General features: G+C 43.6%; 1 protein-coding gene across 1 annotated transcript in view; it reads left to right on the top strand.

Annotated features, from left to right (window-relative positions):
• Positions 1-16,385, top strand: part of MAL (mal, T cell differentiation protein (MAL blood group)) — a 72,298-nt gene that overhangs the window by 35,644 nt on the left and 20,269 nt on the right. The window contains exon 2 of the mRNA XM_075338125.1: positions 7,793-7,963. Within this exon, the coding sequence (XP_075194240.1) occupies positions 7,793-7,963 (171 nt within the window). The remainder of the gene's footprint in view (positions 1-7,792; positions 7,964-16,385) is intronic.

The following is a 16,385-nucleotide window of genomic DNA, read 5'->3' on the forward strand; positions in this document are numbered from 1 at the left end:
TCCAGGACTCAGCCTCCAACTCTTCTGCTTCAGTCAATTGTCCCAGCACCACAGCGGCCCTCTGCTTACCAGTCATCGCGTGCATGTCTAGCAGGGTGTTGATCTTCTTCTTAAACCCGGTCAGCGTGTCTATTTTACCGGCGTATTGGGGCAGCCATTGCGCTCCTGGGACATACAGTAAGGAAACTGGCATTATGGGGGAGACTTCGGCCGGCGCAGCTGCGACCGCGGCACCGGCACCAGGCGCTGCTGCGTCCAGCGCGACGGGGGCGGGCATCGCTTGGGCTGCGTCGCCCTGACCAGGGGCATTACCTCCTGCAGCGTCCATTTTTCTTCAAAAAAAAAAAAACAAAAATCTGCGCGCTCCCTTTCCACTTCCTGGGTCAGAACGCTCTCCGAATTGTGGGGATTCTGGGGCGGCCACACCTCTTCGTGGGCGGTGCTCTTTTCCCTCGCGCGGGCTGCAGCGCGCGCTTTTGAAGATGGCAATATGGCGGCGGTTCAATTTTTGCGGTCGGACCTCTGAGGCGCACGGTCACCTGTCTGAACAGGTCTAGTCCAAATCCTGTTCGTGACGCCAGGGATGTGAAGCCCTACAGGTGCGGTGCAGCAGTGTATTACCCTTAGGGACTCCACGGGATGGGACGGTCTGGTCACAGGTAGGGAACCTTCGTTTTGGGATTCGTCGTGACGCCACTCTCAGAATTGCGGTCAGTGAGGACCGCCACTGCAGGTTAAGGGATGCCTGGGGCTGATGGTGGGTGCAGTCGGTTGTAATAGCCTCCTGAGAGTAAGGCAAGCCACAGGTCCCTGTGTATGTGGGTGGGACCACAGGTCGCAGAATGACTCAAACACAGTCCAAGAAGTCTTTTAACGTGTTTACTCACTGATTGGAGGTCACGGTGAGATGCCCGGGCGGCACTGTGATAACCAGGTGGAACCAGGAATTCCAGGAGGCCGTTCTGAGGGTAGCTGTCCACTCGCCCTCCTTGCACTCTTTCTTTGTTTGGGAGGATCCCTTGCTTGAAGCGTGGTAGGACTCCTCCAGGGAAGCTGTTACTACCCTGCTCCCCTCTCTCTGGCCCGTCTGCCGGCAGTGTGGCCTTGGTGGGATGGCTTCTGGCCCTGTCCCCTTATGGGCCTGGTGATTGCTGCTTGGCTCGAGCTCTGCGTAGTAGTGGTGAGGGCATGAAGTACCCCCACCTGTAGGTTAAGCAGCTCTGGATGATTTGCTGCCTGTACTGGGGATCTGTTTCCCCTTGCATGCTCGGATACCAGGATCTCCGTACTCAGCCACCCCTCTCTCTGGATGTCTTTCAGGCCGACCCACGGTACCCTTTCTCCCCCGCTTCCAGCTACTGCACTCCTCAGGACCCGGCCGACACCAGAGCCCCCTCTCTGCTTCCTTCCACACCCTTCAACCTCCAGACTCCTCCTCTCCTTCCTCTCTCCTGCTTCCTAGCAACCAGCCTCTGAACACACCCCTAGCTGGGAATTGAAAGTTAACCCCCTACTGGCTACCCAAGGGTCCCTTCTTGTGGTGTGGGAGACCTGGTCACTATGTGTTTGTGTGTGCACCTCATCCTGGCCTTTGGAAATTACCTGGAAGCATTGTCCCCGCATGGGTGCAATACTCTGTGGTGCCTGACCAGGTCAGGGGCGCCACATATACATACATTTATCATTTAGTATTTTTATGGAGTAAGGAAGCGGAGGTTGGGGAGGGTAGATTAGGGAAGAAGAACTTTATTGGGGGAAAACTTGGAAGGATCAAGGAAAAGAATGGAAGGGTAAGTGGTAAAGGGAGACTTAACCTTAATAAAAAAAAGATTATAAGAGTAAAAGAAAGAAAGAAAGAATGAAATGAAGAAGAGATAGAAAAAGAGGGAAAGGGTTGGGTAAGTGAGACCAGAGTTTTTTTGGTTTTTTTTGTATCTTTGGAGTAGAGTGTCTTTGAGAAATCTATAAATTTAATAAGGTTGTCAATGAGTAGTAGATGTTGCCCTATATAGTGTGGGATTCAATAGTCATCCAGTATCTATTAAAGGGAACGTGTCACCACTCTTTTGGCGTATAAGCTGCGGCCACCAACACCACCGGGCTCTTATATACAGCATTCTAACATTCTAACAAGAGCCCAGGCCGCTGTGAGAACATAAAAAACACTTTGTAATACTTACCTAACGGTCGCTCGGTTGACCAGATGGGCGTTTCCGTTCTTCGGTGCCGGCTTTTTCGGCCATCTTCATCCTCCTTCTTCTCTAGCCGCGGTGCATGACGCGTCCGACGTCATCCCCACTCGCTGGCATTCAGGTCCTGAGCAGGGCAGATCAAAGTATTGTAGTGCGCCTGCGCAGGACCGGTGAGTGTGTATGACGTAGGACGCGTCATGCACACAGGAGTCAGAAGGAGGACAAAGATGGCCGAAAGAGGAGGCACCGGAGAATGGAGACGCCCATCTGGCCAACCGAGCGACTGTTAGGTAAGTATTATAAAGTGTTTTTATGTTCTCACAGTGGCCTGGGCTCTTATATACAGCATGTTAGAATGTTGTATATAAGAGCCCGGTGGTGGTGGCCGCAACTTATAGGCCAAAAAAGTGGTGAAAGGTTCCCTTTAAATTGTTTAACCAAACTCCCCATCTTTTATGATAAGTGCCAAATGAATTATTAAATATATCAGGTTTCATTTCAAATTTGTGGTGTAATATGGGCTTGTTAATTTCCATTATGTTTGGTATATTGTCACTATTCCAATTAGCTGCAATGGAATTTTTATTAGGAGGAGAATATGAATAATAATCAGAATATGACAAGGGTTAATGGATTCTAGGTCCATTGAGAGTAGAGCCATTTGAGGTGTTATTTGAATTTTAGAATGTGTAATTTTATTGATCAAATTAGCAGCTTCTGTATTTTTGGACATTCCCAGAATATGTGTATGAGTGTGCCATTGTCCTTACATCCTCTCCAACAAAGGGGGGAAATTTAGTTATTAATTTTTATTGAGTCTTGCCAGCGTGTAATACCAGCGAGTCAGTAGTTTGTAAAACGATTCGTGAAGTAAGGAGCAAATGTTAGAAGAATATGTCGCTTTTGAAGAGGAAAGCCATTTCTCTTCAGGAAATTCTATATTTCAGTTCATCTCTCATTTTACCATATAATATAGCTTTTCAAATTTTATATCTTTATTGAAAAAATTATAAAGTTGTATGGTTTTCCAAATGTTGTCATTTAAGGCCACTTTACACGCTGCGATATCGGTACCGATATTGCTAGCGTGGGTACCTGCCCCCATCGGTTGTGCGATACGGGCAAATCGCTGCCCGTGGCGCACAACATCGCCCGGACCCGTCACACTACTTACCTGCTCTGCAACGTCGCTGTGACCGGCGAACCGCCTCCTTTCTAAGGGGGCGGTCCGTGCGGCGTCAGAGCGACGTCACTAAGCAGCCGCCCAATCAAAGCGGAGGGGCGGAGATGAGCGGGATGTAACATCCCGACCACCTTCTTCCTTCCGCATTGCAGGAGGTGGCAGGTAAGGTGAGGTTCCTCGTTCCTGCGGCGTCACACGGAGCGATGTGTGCTGCCGCAGGAGCGACGAACTACATCGTACATGCTGCAGCAGCGATATTTGAGAATAGACCCCCATGTCTCCGATGAGCGATTTTGAACGTTTTTGCGACGATTCAAAATCGCTCATAGGTGTCACAGACAACGACATTGCTAATGCGGCCGGATGTGCGGTTGAGATAACATGAACCTTGAGAGTTGACTGAGACACAAAATGCAAACAATGCTGAAATAAGTGACTGATCCTTGAGCAAAATGGTTCCAGACAATAGAAGCTGAAGAATGGGACTCTGGCAGCTAGGCCCATCAGCCATCAAGGTAACTGTTTATCCCAACTAGTGTATGAGTGAAGGTGGCCTAACCAACTGGATTCCCTCCGAATGTCTGAGAGCACAAGGTTCTGCTCTGACCATGGTGATGGGATCCGTGATCCTCACCCCTCTTAGGAGACAAAATGTGTAGCCAATGCAAGAGAGGTTGATATCACAGGTTGTGTTGTATAGCTGAGCTGGCCTGTGCTGGAACTCACAGGACCAGTAAGATCTGAAGCATCCTAATGGGAACTAGGACTGTGTCTGATCATGCCTTTTAGGCTGTAACGTGCTGGAAGATTTATGCCCAGTATCTAAAATGTAAAGTTGTTGCAGAGAATGAACCATTGAGTAAAGAGTTGCTATTTGAAACTGCTGGTCTGCTTTTGAAAACAAGCCATCATCACAAACACTAACCTCTGATTGTCACACCCGGTCAGCGTAGGGGGGTAATTATACAAACACTATTTGCCTGAAGGGCAACAAGAGGTACCCTAACTAAAGACCTAATCAAATAAACTTTATTAAATTATATAATTGGACAAAAATTAAAATTGGCAGGTAGGAGGCCAATTCCGTATTAGATGAGTGCGGCCGCGGACCAACACTACTCTGGATAATTCCTAACGTAATATGGCTGGCTATCACCTACACTGCCTGTTAAAAACTACCTAACAGCTAATAGCCTCCCCGACATGTTTCGCCATGACTGGCTTCATCAGGGGGCTGAGGCTATACAAGCCATCAGCCATCATCGGGTCCTGGCCAGCCGACGTCAGTGGCAGTATGTAGCCTGCACGGGCTCACAGCCCACACAACACAAATTCACACACCCAGCCAAGACGAGCTTTTCCTTGTAGCGTGCCAGGGCTTCTGAAGTCAGTCCCTCATCCATGACAACAGGTCCGCGCCACTTTACACATGCATTACAATAATAGCTTTTATTATTTGAAAATGTAAAATGTACAGAGTAGACTAAAAGAGATGGTATTATCACAAGAAATATACAAGAAGCCAAGCATGTTAAATACAAATCACAATCAAGAAAAACTACAATAAATACATAACCAAAATAGGTACTGTTTATACTGCAAAGTCAAAAATAGAGAGCATGCATAGCTGAAAGAATGTCCCAATTCTATGATGCCTGTGAAATCAAGAAATGGTGAAGGTACAAATCAATAAACTAAATGTTAGTTAATAATACATATTAATTATATTGTCAAAGTCTGCAGTGTCTATGGTGCATGGTGCATATTACCTTATGATACCCGACGTACGTTTCTCCCTGGCTTCTTCCAGAGGCAATCATTGCACGTCGGATGTCATAAGGTAATGTACAGTATGCGCCATGGACACTGTAAACTTTTTACAATCTATGACAATCTATTATTTACTATGTGTTTAGTTGAACTTATGAAATGTCACAAAGGTTTATGCAAGTATAATAAATGTAACATATTAACAACAAAAAACATGGAGAATAACAATAATACAATATAACATAATAATGATATAATATTATGATGCAGGCTGCACATTAATCAGACCCAATGGCAACTGGAAAGAAAGAATAGGACTAGAAATCATTTAAAATCATCATTTCATGGTGGCAGATCTTGAATGGTTAAAAATTAACTTGTTCCCAATTAAAGTGAGAAACCATTTTCAGTTTAAAGGTTAATGTTTGACTAATAGTATTTGCATTTGTTGTTAGTAGTTCACGAGCCACTTCCATAAGAATTTATATGAGAATAATTATTTAGGATTATATTTTGTATTATATACAATACAAGTTAGTTTAGCGTGTCATGAAGGTGGACTTTACATTTTTTCCTACACAATTACACTATAGGTCAGAAATAGTCTTCGGCTGAAAATGTAGTAAAGTTATCAGGCTACGTTCCCACAATCAGTGTTTGTTGAGGTTTTGATGCTGCAGAATTGCTGCACCTTTGTTTACTAGCTTTTTTTCATTGCATTTTTGTGTGCCCTTTTTTTAACATGCATTTTTATGGTGTTTTTTTGTCTCTGGCATGTCATGCTTTAAATAAAGCTGCTTTGTTTTTGAAACTTCCTGATATTGACATTCTTAGGAGCAGATTATGTGCGGTTTTGATACTTTTAGGGCTCATGCGCACGTTGCGTACTTACATGCATTTACGCTGCGTATAGCACTGCAGCGTAAATGCATGCGTCCTGTGTCTCCTGCACAATCTATGTAGATTGTGCATGAGACGTGCGCACGTTGCTTTTTTGAACGCAGCGATTTGGATGCTAAAATTTTGACCCAAATCCGTGCGTTCATCAAAGCAGCATGTCAATTATTCCATGCGCTATGGATGCAGCTCCCGCTCTGTCTATGGCGGGGGCAGCAGCCAGAGCGCATGAAATCAGCTTTTTTTTAACAAAAATACTGCATTCATTATGCAGTGTTTCTGCAGCGATTTGAAGCGCACATGTGCTGTCAAATCGCTGCAGAATATTATGCAGTTATGTGCGCATGAGCCCATACACCGCAGAAAAAAAAAGCATGTGCATTTTTTCCCTTGCGAATTTTCCACATCTTATGCAAGTCTATGTGGAAATTCCACAAATTGACATACTGCAGATTGGAAAAATGCTCCGTAGGTCGGTATACGAATCATTAAAAAGACGCACAGTGGGCAGGAGATTTCTATTAATCCCATACACTGTGCTGGAACTGTAAAATCCTGCGTTTTTGATACACCTAAAATACGCACTGTGAAAATCGCATGGACATGTACCCAGATAGTGTGCTGTAGTGTAGTGTAGTGTAGTGTAGTGTAGTAATATGTAGTGAACTGTGCTATAGTGTGCTGTACAGTACAGAAGTATAGTATAGTGTAGAGTACTGTACTATAATGTAGTGTATGATAGAATGGTATGGTGAGCAGTACTATATAGCATACATCTCAACTTTTGAAGAATAGAAAAGGGGAAAAATTATGCAGCATAATTTTGACCACACCCTAAGCCACACCCATTTGTCAGTGAGGGACATTCAGCAGATGCCCTGGACTATTCATGCATAGTCATAGCTTTTTCTCTGCAGGTGTCTGCACCAAACTGCACAATAACAATCTTCTCTGGTTATTGCATTTTTGATGCCTTTTCCCCATTATTTGATGCGCTTTTGGTGCAGATATGAAGCCGCATTTTTAAGGGTTTTTATAGTACAGAAAAGCTTTCATTCTGCACTTAAAAAAGTAACTGCAGTTTTTTACATGTGGATTTTTACGCTCCAAATAGATAGAGAAAGAAAAGCATCAAAACCGCAGCGATCAGCGACGTCTTTTCATGAAATCACATCCACTTTGCTTGGACAGTTAAACACAGCAGAATTTCTGTGCAAAAAAAATCAACAGAAAAAACACCACATTTATGCTACATGTGAACACGGCCTCAGCGTTACATTTTTATTACATTTTTTAAGGGGTTTAATAGAGAAAATAATCAATCATGCCAAATTTTTACACCATTTACCGACCCCCATAAATAATCTGATCCTTGTGTTCTGTGGGTCTTTATGATTACAGGGACACCAAATATGACCATTTTATTTGCTAAATAGTCGACGTGTCAACGATCAAAGATTTTCAACCTATTTGCAATCATTCGGAGTCGCACGCAACGACGTCACTAACGATGACGGAAGTGCGTCACGGAAACCGTGACCCCGACAACATATCGTCAGATAAATCGTAGCGTGTAACGGGGCCTTTAGTCTATTCCAAAAAGGTACATAAATAGCGAAGACTGAGGAGTTCCACAAGTGCCCGGTGTTTCTCCTGGATTTGGCTAATATATTTTTATATCAATGCTATCTTTACAGTTATACTTTACATTTAAAGAAGGTAGTAAAATGTTAATTTGATTTCATTTCAGGTTTTTGGTGGCCTGGTATGGATTTTGGTAGCTTCAACTACATTGTACGGCAATACAATACTTCAAGGATGGGTCATGTTTGTTTCCGTCACTTTATTTGTCTGCACAACCATTCTTCTATTCATGTACATTGCGGGAGCTCACGGAGGAAGGGCAATTTGGACAACGCTGGTAAGATATGTACTACTGAAAGAATGATTAAGCTTATTTTTATAGTATAAAAACCTGTGGAGGTACTTTTTGTGCTATCTGAACCTTGGTGTATGATCACAGGAATAGATTATATTGTAATGTGCTGGGCAAGAACGACATTTTGTTAAGGCTGGACTCACACGAGCGTATGGCATCCTGATGCGAGAGCATCAGTTGCGATATGCTAATGACCCTCGGCTCAGGCTCTGCTGTGAGTGTACCGCCCCACGTTCGGCTGCAGCTGAGGCGCTCGGGTCCGGGCTTGCTGGTAGGTGGCTCGAGCGCTTCCGGACCCGGGGCCCCGTGGTCACTTCGATCTGAAAGGGGGGCTGGCGGTTTAGGGGACATAGGTGTACGGCCGGAGCCGTGGTTAAGTTCGTGACGCCATCCACGGGATGTGGTGAAGGTGTAGACACCACCGCTGCAGTTATGACGCACCCGGGAGAGATGTTTATGCAGCAAGATGTTAACCCCTCCGTGGGCAGGGATGGTGGCCCCGGGACCCGTTGGGTGTTGTGTGGTTGGGCGGTGCAGGGAGGTGCGCAGCCGGAGGGCACTGTTGTACTCACGATTAGTAACACACACAAGTCTCTGGTAAAACAAGTTGATGGTGGTCGGGTCCCCCACCCGGTTGATGGCCTCTGCCTTTTTCCTGCACCGTGTTGTGTATCTGTAGACTGCCTGCGCTTCAGCGATGGGAGTCCGCTCCCCAGCTTTGTGGATGTCGGGAGAGCCCGTTTGCCCACAGACGCTGGCCCGTGGGATCTCTCTGCCTGTGCGGTGGCTTTCTATCCCCCTCGGTGGGCTGTTGTCTTCAGTCGGGACTTTGGGTGGAAAAGGACCTATGGTCCAGACCGCAATCAGTTAATTAACTCGGTCCAGTGGCTTCTGGGCCTCGTTTCAGGGTCTGCGTATCCCCCTTTGTGCTCCGGTTTCCGAGTCGGTTCCCCGAGTCGGTACCGGTGGGCCACTACCCTGTCCCGGTCCACCACGGTTCCACTGAGCCGTCTTCCCGACTCCTGCAGGCTGAGGCCGCCACTTGCCTCCTAGCCAAAGGTGCCCGGGCTCCAACCCCGGCACCTGTCAGTTCTCTGCAGACCTGCCACACAGGCTTGCCTCCACTCTACTTCACCTCCTAAACTGATCTTTCAACTGACCCCGTGTTCTCCTGCCTCAGGCCCTCTGAACTCCTCGGTGGGCGTGGCCAACTGCCTGGCTCCACCCCCTGGTGTGTCCATCAAGCACTGAGAGAGGTGACTAGGTTTTAATGGTTGGCTGATGACACCTTTTTAGGGGACAGGTGTTGTGTGGGGCGCTATCTGTGACTACCTGGCTAGTCCAGGGCGTCACATGAGCGTGAGCCGAGTGTCATGCGACTGTAACCCGATCTTGCGACCGGGTCACAGCTGTGAAGCTGAGTGCGGGAGCTGCGGAGGAGAGGAAGGGGTTAATCCTCCCATCTCCTCCATTGTAAGCATGTGCGTATATCGCACTGCACTGGGATAACCTACAAGTGAAGTCCAATGTATCTCTCGCATCCATTCACTTGAATGGGTGCATGAGATACAGCTGTAACAGAAAATTGCAGCATGCTGCTGCTTTTCTCGCATCCAGAATCTGGATGCGATAAAAGCTGCCCAACTGCTCGTCCTCATTGCCTAACATTGCTCACGCAAGCGTAAAAATCGGACAAGTGCAATGCGAGAAAATCTCGCATTGCACTTTTCCGATTTTCACGCTTGCGTGAGCGTACCCTAATGGTGGAGACCTCTGAGACGTGAGGGCCTAGTGCTGAAAGACTCTGCCGCCCTGCCTGGTGTCCGACCACTTCTTCTAACATCAATTTGGATCTCTGTTATGAGGCTCCAGGCATTCAAAGTATGCCCCTGTAGGGCAATAAGCATTACTACTATCATTAAAGATCTATTTTAGTTTGATAATTAACAATGCACATTATTTGTTCAGTACCAAAGTCAGTCATATTTAGCCCCTTAACAACCACGTGCAGTAATATTATGTCCCTGCAGTCATAGTGTTAATCCCCACCTGCTGCTGCGGGCTGTAGGAGGAGATCCGAACACGTCAGCTGATTTGTACAGATGACATTTGTGCCTCGCAGGTATTAGTGGAATCGCTATTCACCCGTACCTGTTAAAGGTACCGTCACACATAACGAGATCGCTAGCGAGATCGCAGCTGAGTCATGGTTTCCGTGACGCAGTAGCGATCCCGTTACCGATCTTGTTATGTGTGACACCTACCAGCGATCAGGCCCCTGCTGTGAGATCTCTAGTCATTGCAGAATGGTCCAGGTCATTTTCTTCAAAGGTGATGTCCTGCTGGGCAGGACAAATCGCTGTGTTTGACACTGTGTGACAGGGTCACAGTGACTGCTGAGATCGTTATACAGGTCGCTACTGCGACCTGTATTGTTCCTGCATCGCTGGTAAGATCTGACTGTGTGACATCTCACCTGTGACCTCCCAGCGACTTACCTGCAATCCCTATCAGGTTGCATCGTTTTCGGGATCGCTGGTAAGTCGTTGTGTGTGACTGGGCCTTAACCCCTTAAATGGGGCTGTCAAGATGTGACAGAGCCATTTTCACGGTGATTGCGGTAGAAGTTTACTCACTGCCTCATACCAGAAGTCACGTGACGTGATCACGTAGATCTGGTGATTGTTATGGTAGCATAGGGTCATGTGATGACTCCTGTAGCTCACATGACTAAGGTTCTGTAAGAAGCAGCCAAGTACTGCAGCGGTGCTGCTTTGAAGAGAAATGAATGAGCAATCAGACTGCTGATCCTTATAGTCACCTAGGAGTACTAGTAAAATAAAAAATAGCTTAAAATAAGTTTTGAAAAATTAAAAGAAAATAAAAAAACCTAGTTCAAATCACCCCTGTGACAGGGTTCTTCTCCCATATCACACAGTCAACAGAGCGAGAGATGGCTGTACAATCCAAAGAGCATTTATTCCAAGCAAATCAAATGGTCCATAACATAATCCACAAAACAGAGGGTAAAATTAGTCCAGTAACACAAATATAGTCCGGTAAGCGATAAATGTCCAGTACTCTTTGATAAGCCACAGTTTCTCCCAGAGGATCAATCCTTTTCTTTTTAAGTTCTCCAAACAGACTGCTTCTTCCCCCCATGTAAGCAGAGAGTTTACAGTAGGTGGATTCCAGGTCCACCACCCCTCCACACCTAGGGATAGAAGCGTTTCAAGAAGCTATAACCTTGCACTACAGGGGGTGATTACCTACAGACAATACAATGTACACACAAGCAGTACAAATAATGGACAGTGAACCAAGCTTAAAATAGGAATCTGCACAACATGATAGACCTTCCCCCATATCCCACCATCACAACCCCCATTCGCCCCATTGAAAAAAAAAATAAATAAATATACACACATTTGGTATCGCCGAGCTCATAAATGCCTGATCTAGCAAAATATAAAATCATTTACTGATCGGTAAACGGCAAAGCGACAAAAAAATTCCAAACGCCAAAATTACATTTTTTGGTCACTGCAGATTTTGCGCAAAATGCAATAAAAGGTGATTAAAACGTAGCATCGGCTCAAAAATGATACCATTAAAAATGTCAGCCCGAGATGGAAAAAATAAGTCGTCACTTCGCCAAAGATCCTGAAAAATGAGAACGGAAAATAGCGCAAAACATGTGCTACTTTGTTTGGACAAACATCTCATTTCTTTTTAACCCCTTACATAAAAGTAAACCTCTTCATGTTTGGTGTCTACGAACTTGCACCAACCTGAGGCAACACATTAGTTTTACCATATAGTGAACACAGTGAATAAAATATCTCAAAAACAAAAAACAATAGTGCAATCACAGTTTTGTGCAATATTTCCGCATTTGAAATTTTTTTGCCGTTTTCCAGTACACTATGCGGTAAAGCTCTTGGTTTCATTTAAAAGTACAGCTCTGTCCACAAAAAAAAACCCCTCCCATGACCAGATTGACTGAAAAATAAAAGAGTTGCAGGCCTTGGAAGAAAGAAGGCAAAAACAAAACAAAACTGAAAGCGCAAAAATCGGCCAGTCGTGAAGAGGTTAAAGTTATTTTTTGTCAATACTGCCACTGTCATGCTTGGTACAGGAAAGTACCAAGCGCATGACAAAAGGGAAGGGAAAGGAAACCCTGTTTCTAGGGAGAGGGAAGATGGTGACCCCTGACCAAACCTACTGCTGGTCCCTGGGTTCCCTCACCACCTCATATAGGTTTCATATCTATGCGTCGAGCCGGATACCTGACACTCAGTATCCCTAGTGCTGGCTCTAAATAGTGAATGGATCGGATAAGCTCTTTGTCAACCCCACTAAACAACTATAGAAGACACAAAGAGGACACACGGGGGAAAATCATGAACTACTTATCAATAGATGACTCAGGCAAAAGATCAGCAAAGCTTTCAGCAATGATACAACACACGAGTACAAACCACCTGCTTGCAACATCTGTTTGAAGGAACTGAAAATATCACCAGCACCATACAAAGGAAGGAAGGGGTATTTAAACACCAAGAGAATACTGATAATCAATAGCTGGGCTGAAGTCAAGCTCCTGCTAGGTCCAAAAGGGATTGAGATGAATCCAGCAGGAAAGCTATCTATACCAATGAATACTGACAGCAGGAACAATGGAAAGTCAGGGAGCATTCTGTGCAGCCGAACGCTGTTACCTTCTGTGGCCAGAAACCACATGACTGTCTGTCAAACCCGTGACAGGTACATGCTGCATCCATTGTGTTTGTCTTACTATCGTGTGAAAAAAATGCAAATATACAATATTTTTCAAGATATATATAATTTTTTGTTGGCTACAGACTTGATGTGGGGATAGTCTGGGCTTCTATAGCATGTATAGAAAATTTGCAAGTCATTTGTTCCAAACAACAGATCTACATCCCTAGCTCTGCCAAAGCTGTACACAATGATGATTGAAAGCAAATTAAACATGACAGAGAAACGTCTCCAAAAAGAAAAGCATAAATAACTTCAGAAAGGGAAAAAGAGGATTTAAGCATAAACTAATTCTGCCACAGCACCTTATTCAACACACCAGCATCTGTACGGTGTTGCATCTGTATGCCTAGCTGAACCCCTTACCGCTGAAGCCCATTTTCCCCTTCCTGGCACAGCCAAATTTTACAATTTTGACCAGTGTCAGTTTATGTGGTAATAACTCTGGAACACTCTGGAACGGATCCCAGTGATTCCGAGATTATTCTATCATGATAAAATGTACTTCATGATAGTGGTAAATTTAGTTCAAAATGTTTTACATATATTTGTGAAAAAAAATCTGAATTTTGGCAAAATTTTCTCATATTTCAAACTTTTGATTTTTATGCCCTTAAACTAGATTATTATACTACACAAAATAGTTAATAAATAACATTTCTTACATGTCTACTTTACATCAATATTATTTTTGAATCATTTTTGGGGGGTTAGGAAGTTAAAAGGGTTAAAAGATTATCAGCAATTTCTCAATTTTTCCTCAAAAGTTTACAAAATTAATTTTTAGGGACCACATCACATTTTAAATGACTTTGAAGGGCCAATATAACAGAAAATACCCGAAAGTCACACCATTTTTAAAACTGCACCCCTCAAATTGTTCATAACCACATTCAAGAAGTTTATTAACTCTTTAGATGATTCACAGGAATTAAAGCAATGTGGAAGGAAAAATAAAAATTTTACTTTTTCCTACAAAAATGCCGCTTTAGCCACAAATTTTGCAATTTCGCAAGGGTAACAGGAGAAAATGGAGTATACAATTGTTGTGTAATTTCTCCTGAGTACTCTGATGCCCTATATGTGGTGGAAAACTACTGTTTGGGCACACAGCAGCACTCAGAAGGGAAGTAGCACTATTTGACTTTTGTCTGGAATAGAAAGCAGACGCAATGTCGTGTTTGGAGAGCCCTTGATGTAGTTAACCAGTGGAAACCCTGCACAAGTGACCCCATTTTGGAAAATAGAACCCTCAAAAAATGTATCTAGTTGCGTGGTGACCACCTTGAACTCCCAGGTGCTTCACAAAATTTTATGACGTTGCGGCATGAAAATAAAAACATAATTTCCCCTACAAAAATGTTGCTTTAGCCTTAAATTTTTAATTTTCATAAACTAATATGTGGTGGAAAACTACTGTTTTGGCACACAGCAAGGCTTAGAAGGGACAGAGCGCCATTTAACTTTGGGAAGGTAAAAATTGACTGGAATCAATAGCAAATATCATGGCGTGTTTCGAGAGCCATTGATATGCCTAAACACTGGAAACCCCCCACAAGAGACCCCATTTTGGAAACTAGACCCCTCAAGGAATTTATCTAGATACGTAGTGAGTACCTTGATCTCACAGGTACTTCACAGCTTTACAGAAGTTTATGACTCTGAGGCATTCAAATAAAAAAAATCTGATTTTCCCCACAATAATGTTGTTTTAACCACAGGAGAAATTGCACTGTATAATTTCTTGTGCAATTTCTCCTCAGTACGGCAATACACCATATGTAGTGGAAAAACTACTGTTTGGACCCACAGCAGGGCTCAGAAGGGTATAGATTGTGGACACCATGTCACATTTGAAGATCCCCTGACATACCAAAACAGCAGAAACCCTCAACAGGTGACTCAATTTTGAAGACTACACAAATTCATCTAGGGGTGTAGTGAGTAATTTTAACTCTCAGGTGATTCACGGAATTGTATAAGAATGGGCTGTGAAAATAAAACAAAATACATTTTTTTCAACGAAAATGTTGCTTTAGCTCCAAAGTTTTAATTTTAAAAAACGGTAATAAAAGAAAATGGAAACATTTTGTTCCACAATTTGTGCTGAGTTCGACAATACCTCATATGTGGTTGAAAATTACTTTTGAGGCACAGTATAAGGGTCAGAGGGGAAGGAGCTCCATATTGGAGTTCAGATTTAGTTGAAATGATTTGGGGGTCCCATGTCACATTGAAAGAACCCCTGACATGCCAGAAAAGCAAGCCCTACCATAAGAGACTCCATTTTACAAAGTATACTCGTCAATTAATCAATCTAGGGGTGCAGTGAGCACAAGTGTGTCACAAAATTTTAAGTATTCGGCAGTGAAGAAAAATGTAAAATGTTGTTTTAATGCCAGATTTCCAATTTTCACAAGAGGAATAGGTAAAAAAAAAAGTCTGAGTCATAATGTGTTACACAATTTCTCCTAAACATTGTAATACCACACATGCTACTTTACAGTACTGTTTGGCTAAAGAGCAGTGCTCAGAGCACCATTACACTTTTGGAGCACATAAAATTCTACAATAGTTTGGGTACTTAAGTTGCAAAAGCCCTAAGTGCCAGAATAGCAGAAACTCCCTCAAATGACCACATTTTGGAAATTACACCCCTCTGGAAATTCATCTATGGGTGTACTCATGACTTTGTAAAACAACCATGGCATCAAATGCAGTGAATGTTGCAGAATTAAAAATTGCAAATAAGTTCTTGTAGTTCCCAGTACATTGTAGTGCCTGTACATTGTGTCCAGCTTGTGCTTCTGGAGACACCCCCCCCGGAAATTAAGTTGGCTCTCCTCACTACAGCAATGCCAAACATGGCGATGCTAAATTGGGTCTTAGGCACATAGTGGGACTACGAAGAAATGCATTTGGATTTGAAAGTGCAGAGTTTGCTGGATTTTTTTTTTTTTGAAGGGGGGAGGCTTAGCGCTATTCTAGAACCTTTGATGTCAATGGGGATTATTTTTTATGGGATGAGTTGAATGCTATTGGTTGGAATTCGAGGTACAGAACATTTTGGATCAGTTCACATTTATCCTGTGCTCCATGCTGAGCACTTACAATAGGTCTGCCATCTACATCTCTGCAATACGTGATTCAGGTGAAACCCTCAATGGATCCATCCACTACTAAGGCAGCAGAGTTACTCCCGACTCTGGCCTCTATTCAATGGTGTCCTTTTTATTAAAGGTGTACAAAACTTTTGGTGACTGCACTTTTGTGCATGCTTAAAAAAACGCGTAAAAAGGTGGACACCTCCAGATCACTGGTCAGACAGGAGTTCAAAATGGCTCCCTCTGACTCAATACATTGAATTTTCATTTGGGAATTTTATCTCAATCACATTTTATAGAGATTTACACATAATCTCTGGTGTAAACACTTAATATAGAGTGCAGGATAAATGTGAGCTGAGCTTTACTGTGATCATTGGGAGGCAGAATGAACAAATCAACAGCAGTTTAAGAATTGACTTTTTATGCTGTTCACTTTTTGCTATAAGTAAGAGATTGGAAGGATTTATTTTCAGGTCACTATGATTATAGTGATACCAGATTTATATTGTTTTTTT

Source organism: Anomaloglossus baeobatrachus, chromosome 3, assembly GCF_048569485.1.
Source record: "Anomaloglossus baeobatrachus isolate aAnoBae1 chromosome 3, aAnoBae1.hap1, whole genome shotgun sequence".
Classification (NCBI taxonomy): Eukaryota; Metazoa; Chordata; class Amphibia; order Anura; family Aromobatidae; genus Anomaloglossus; species Anomaloglossus baeobatrachus.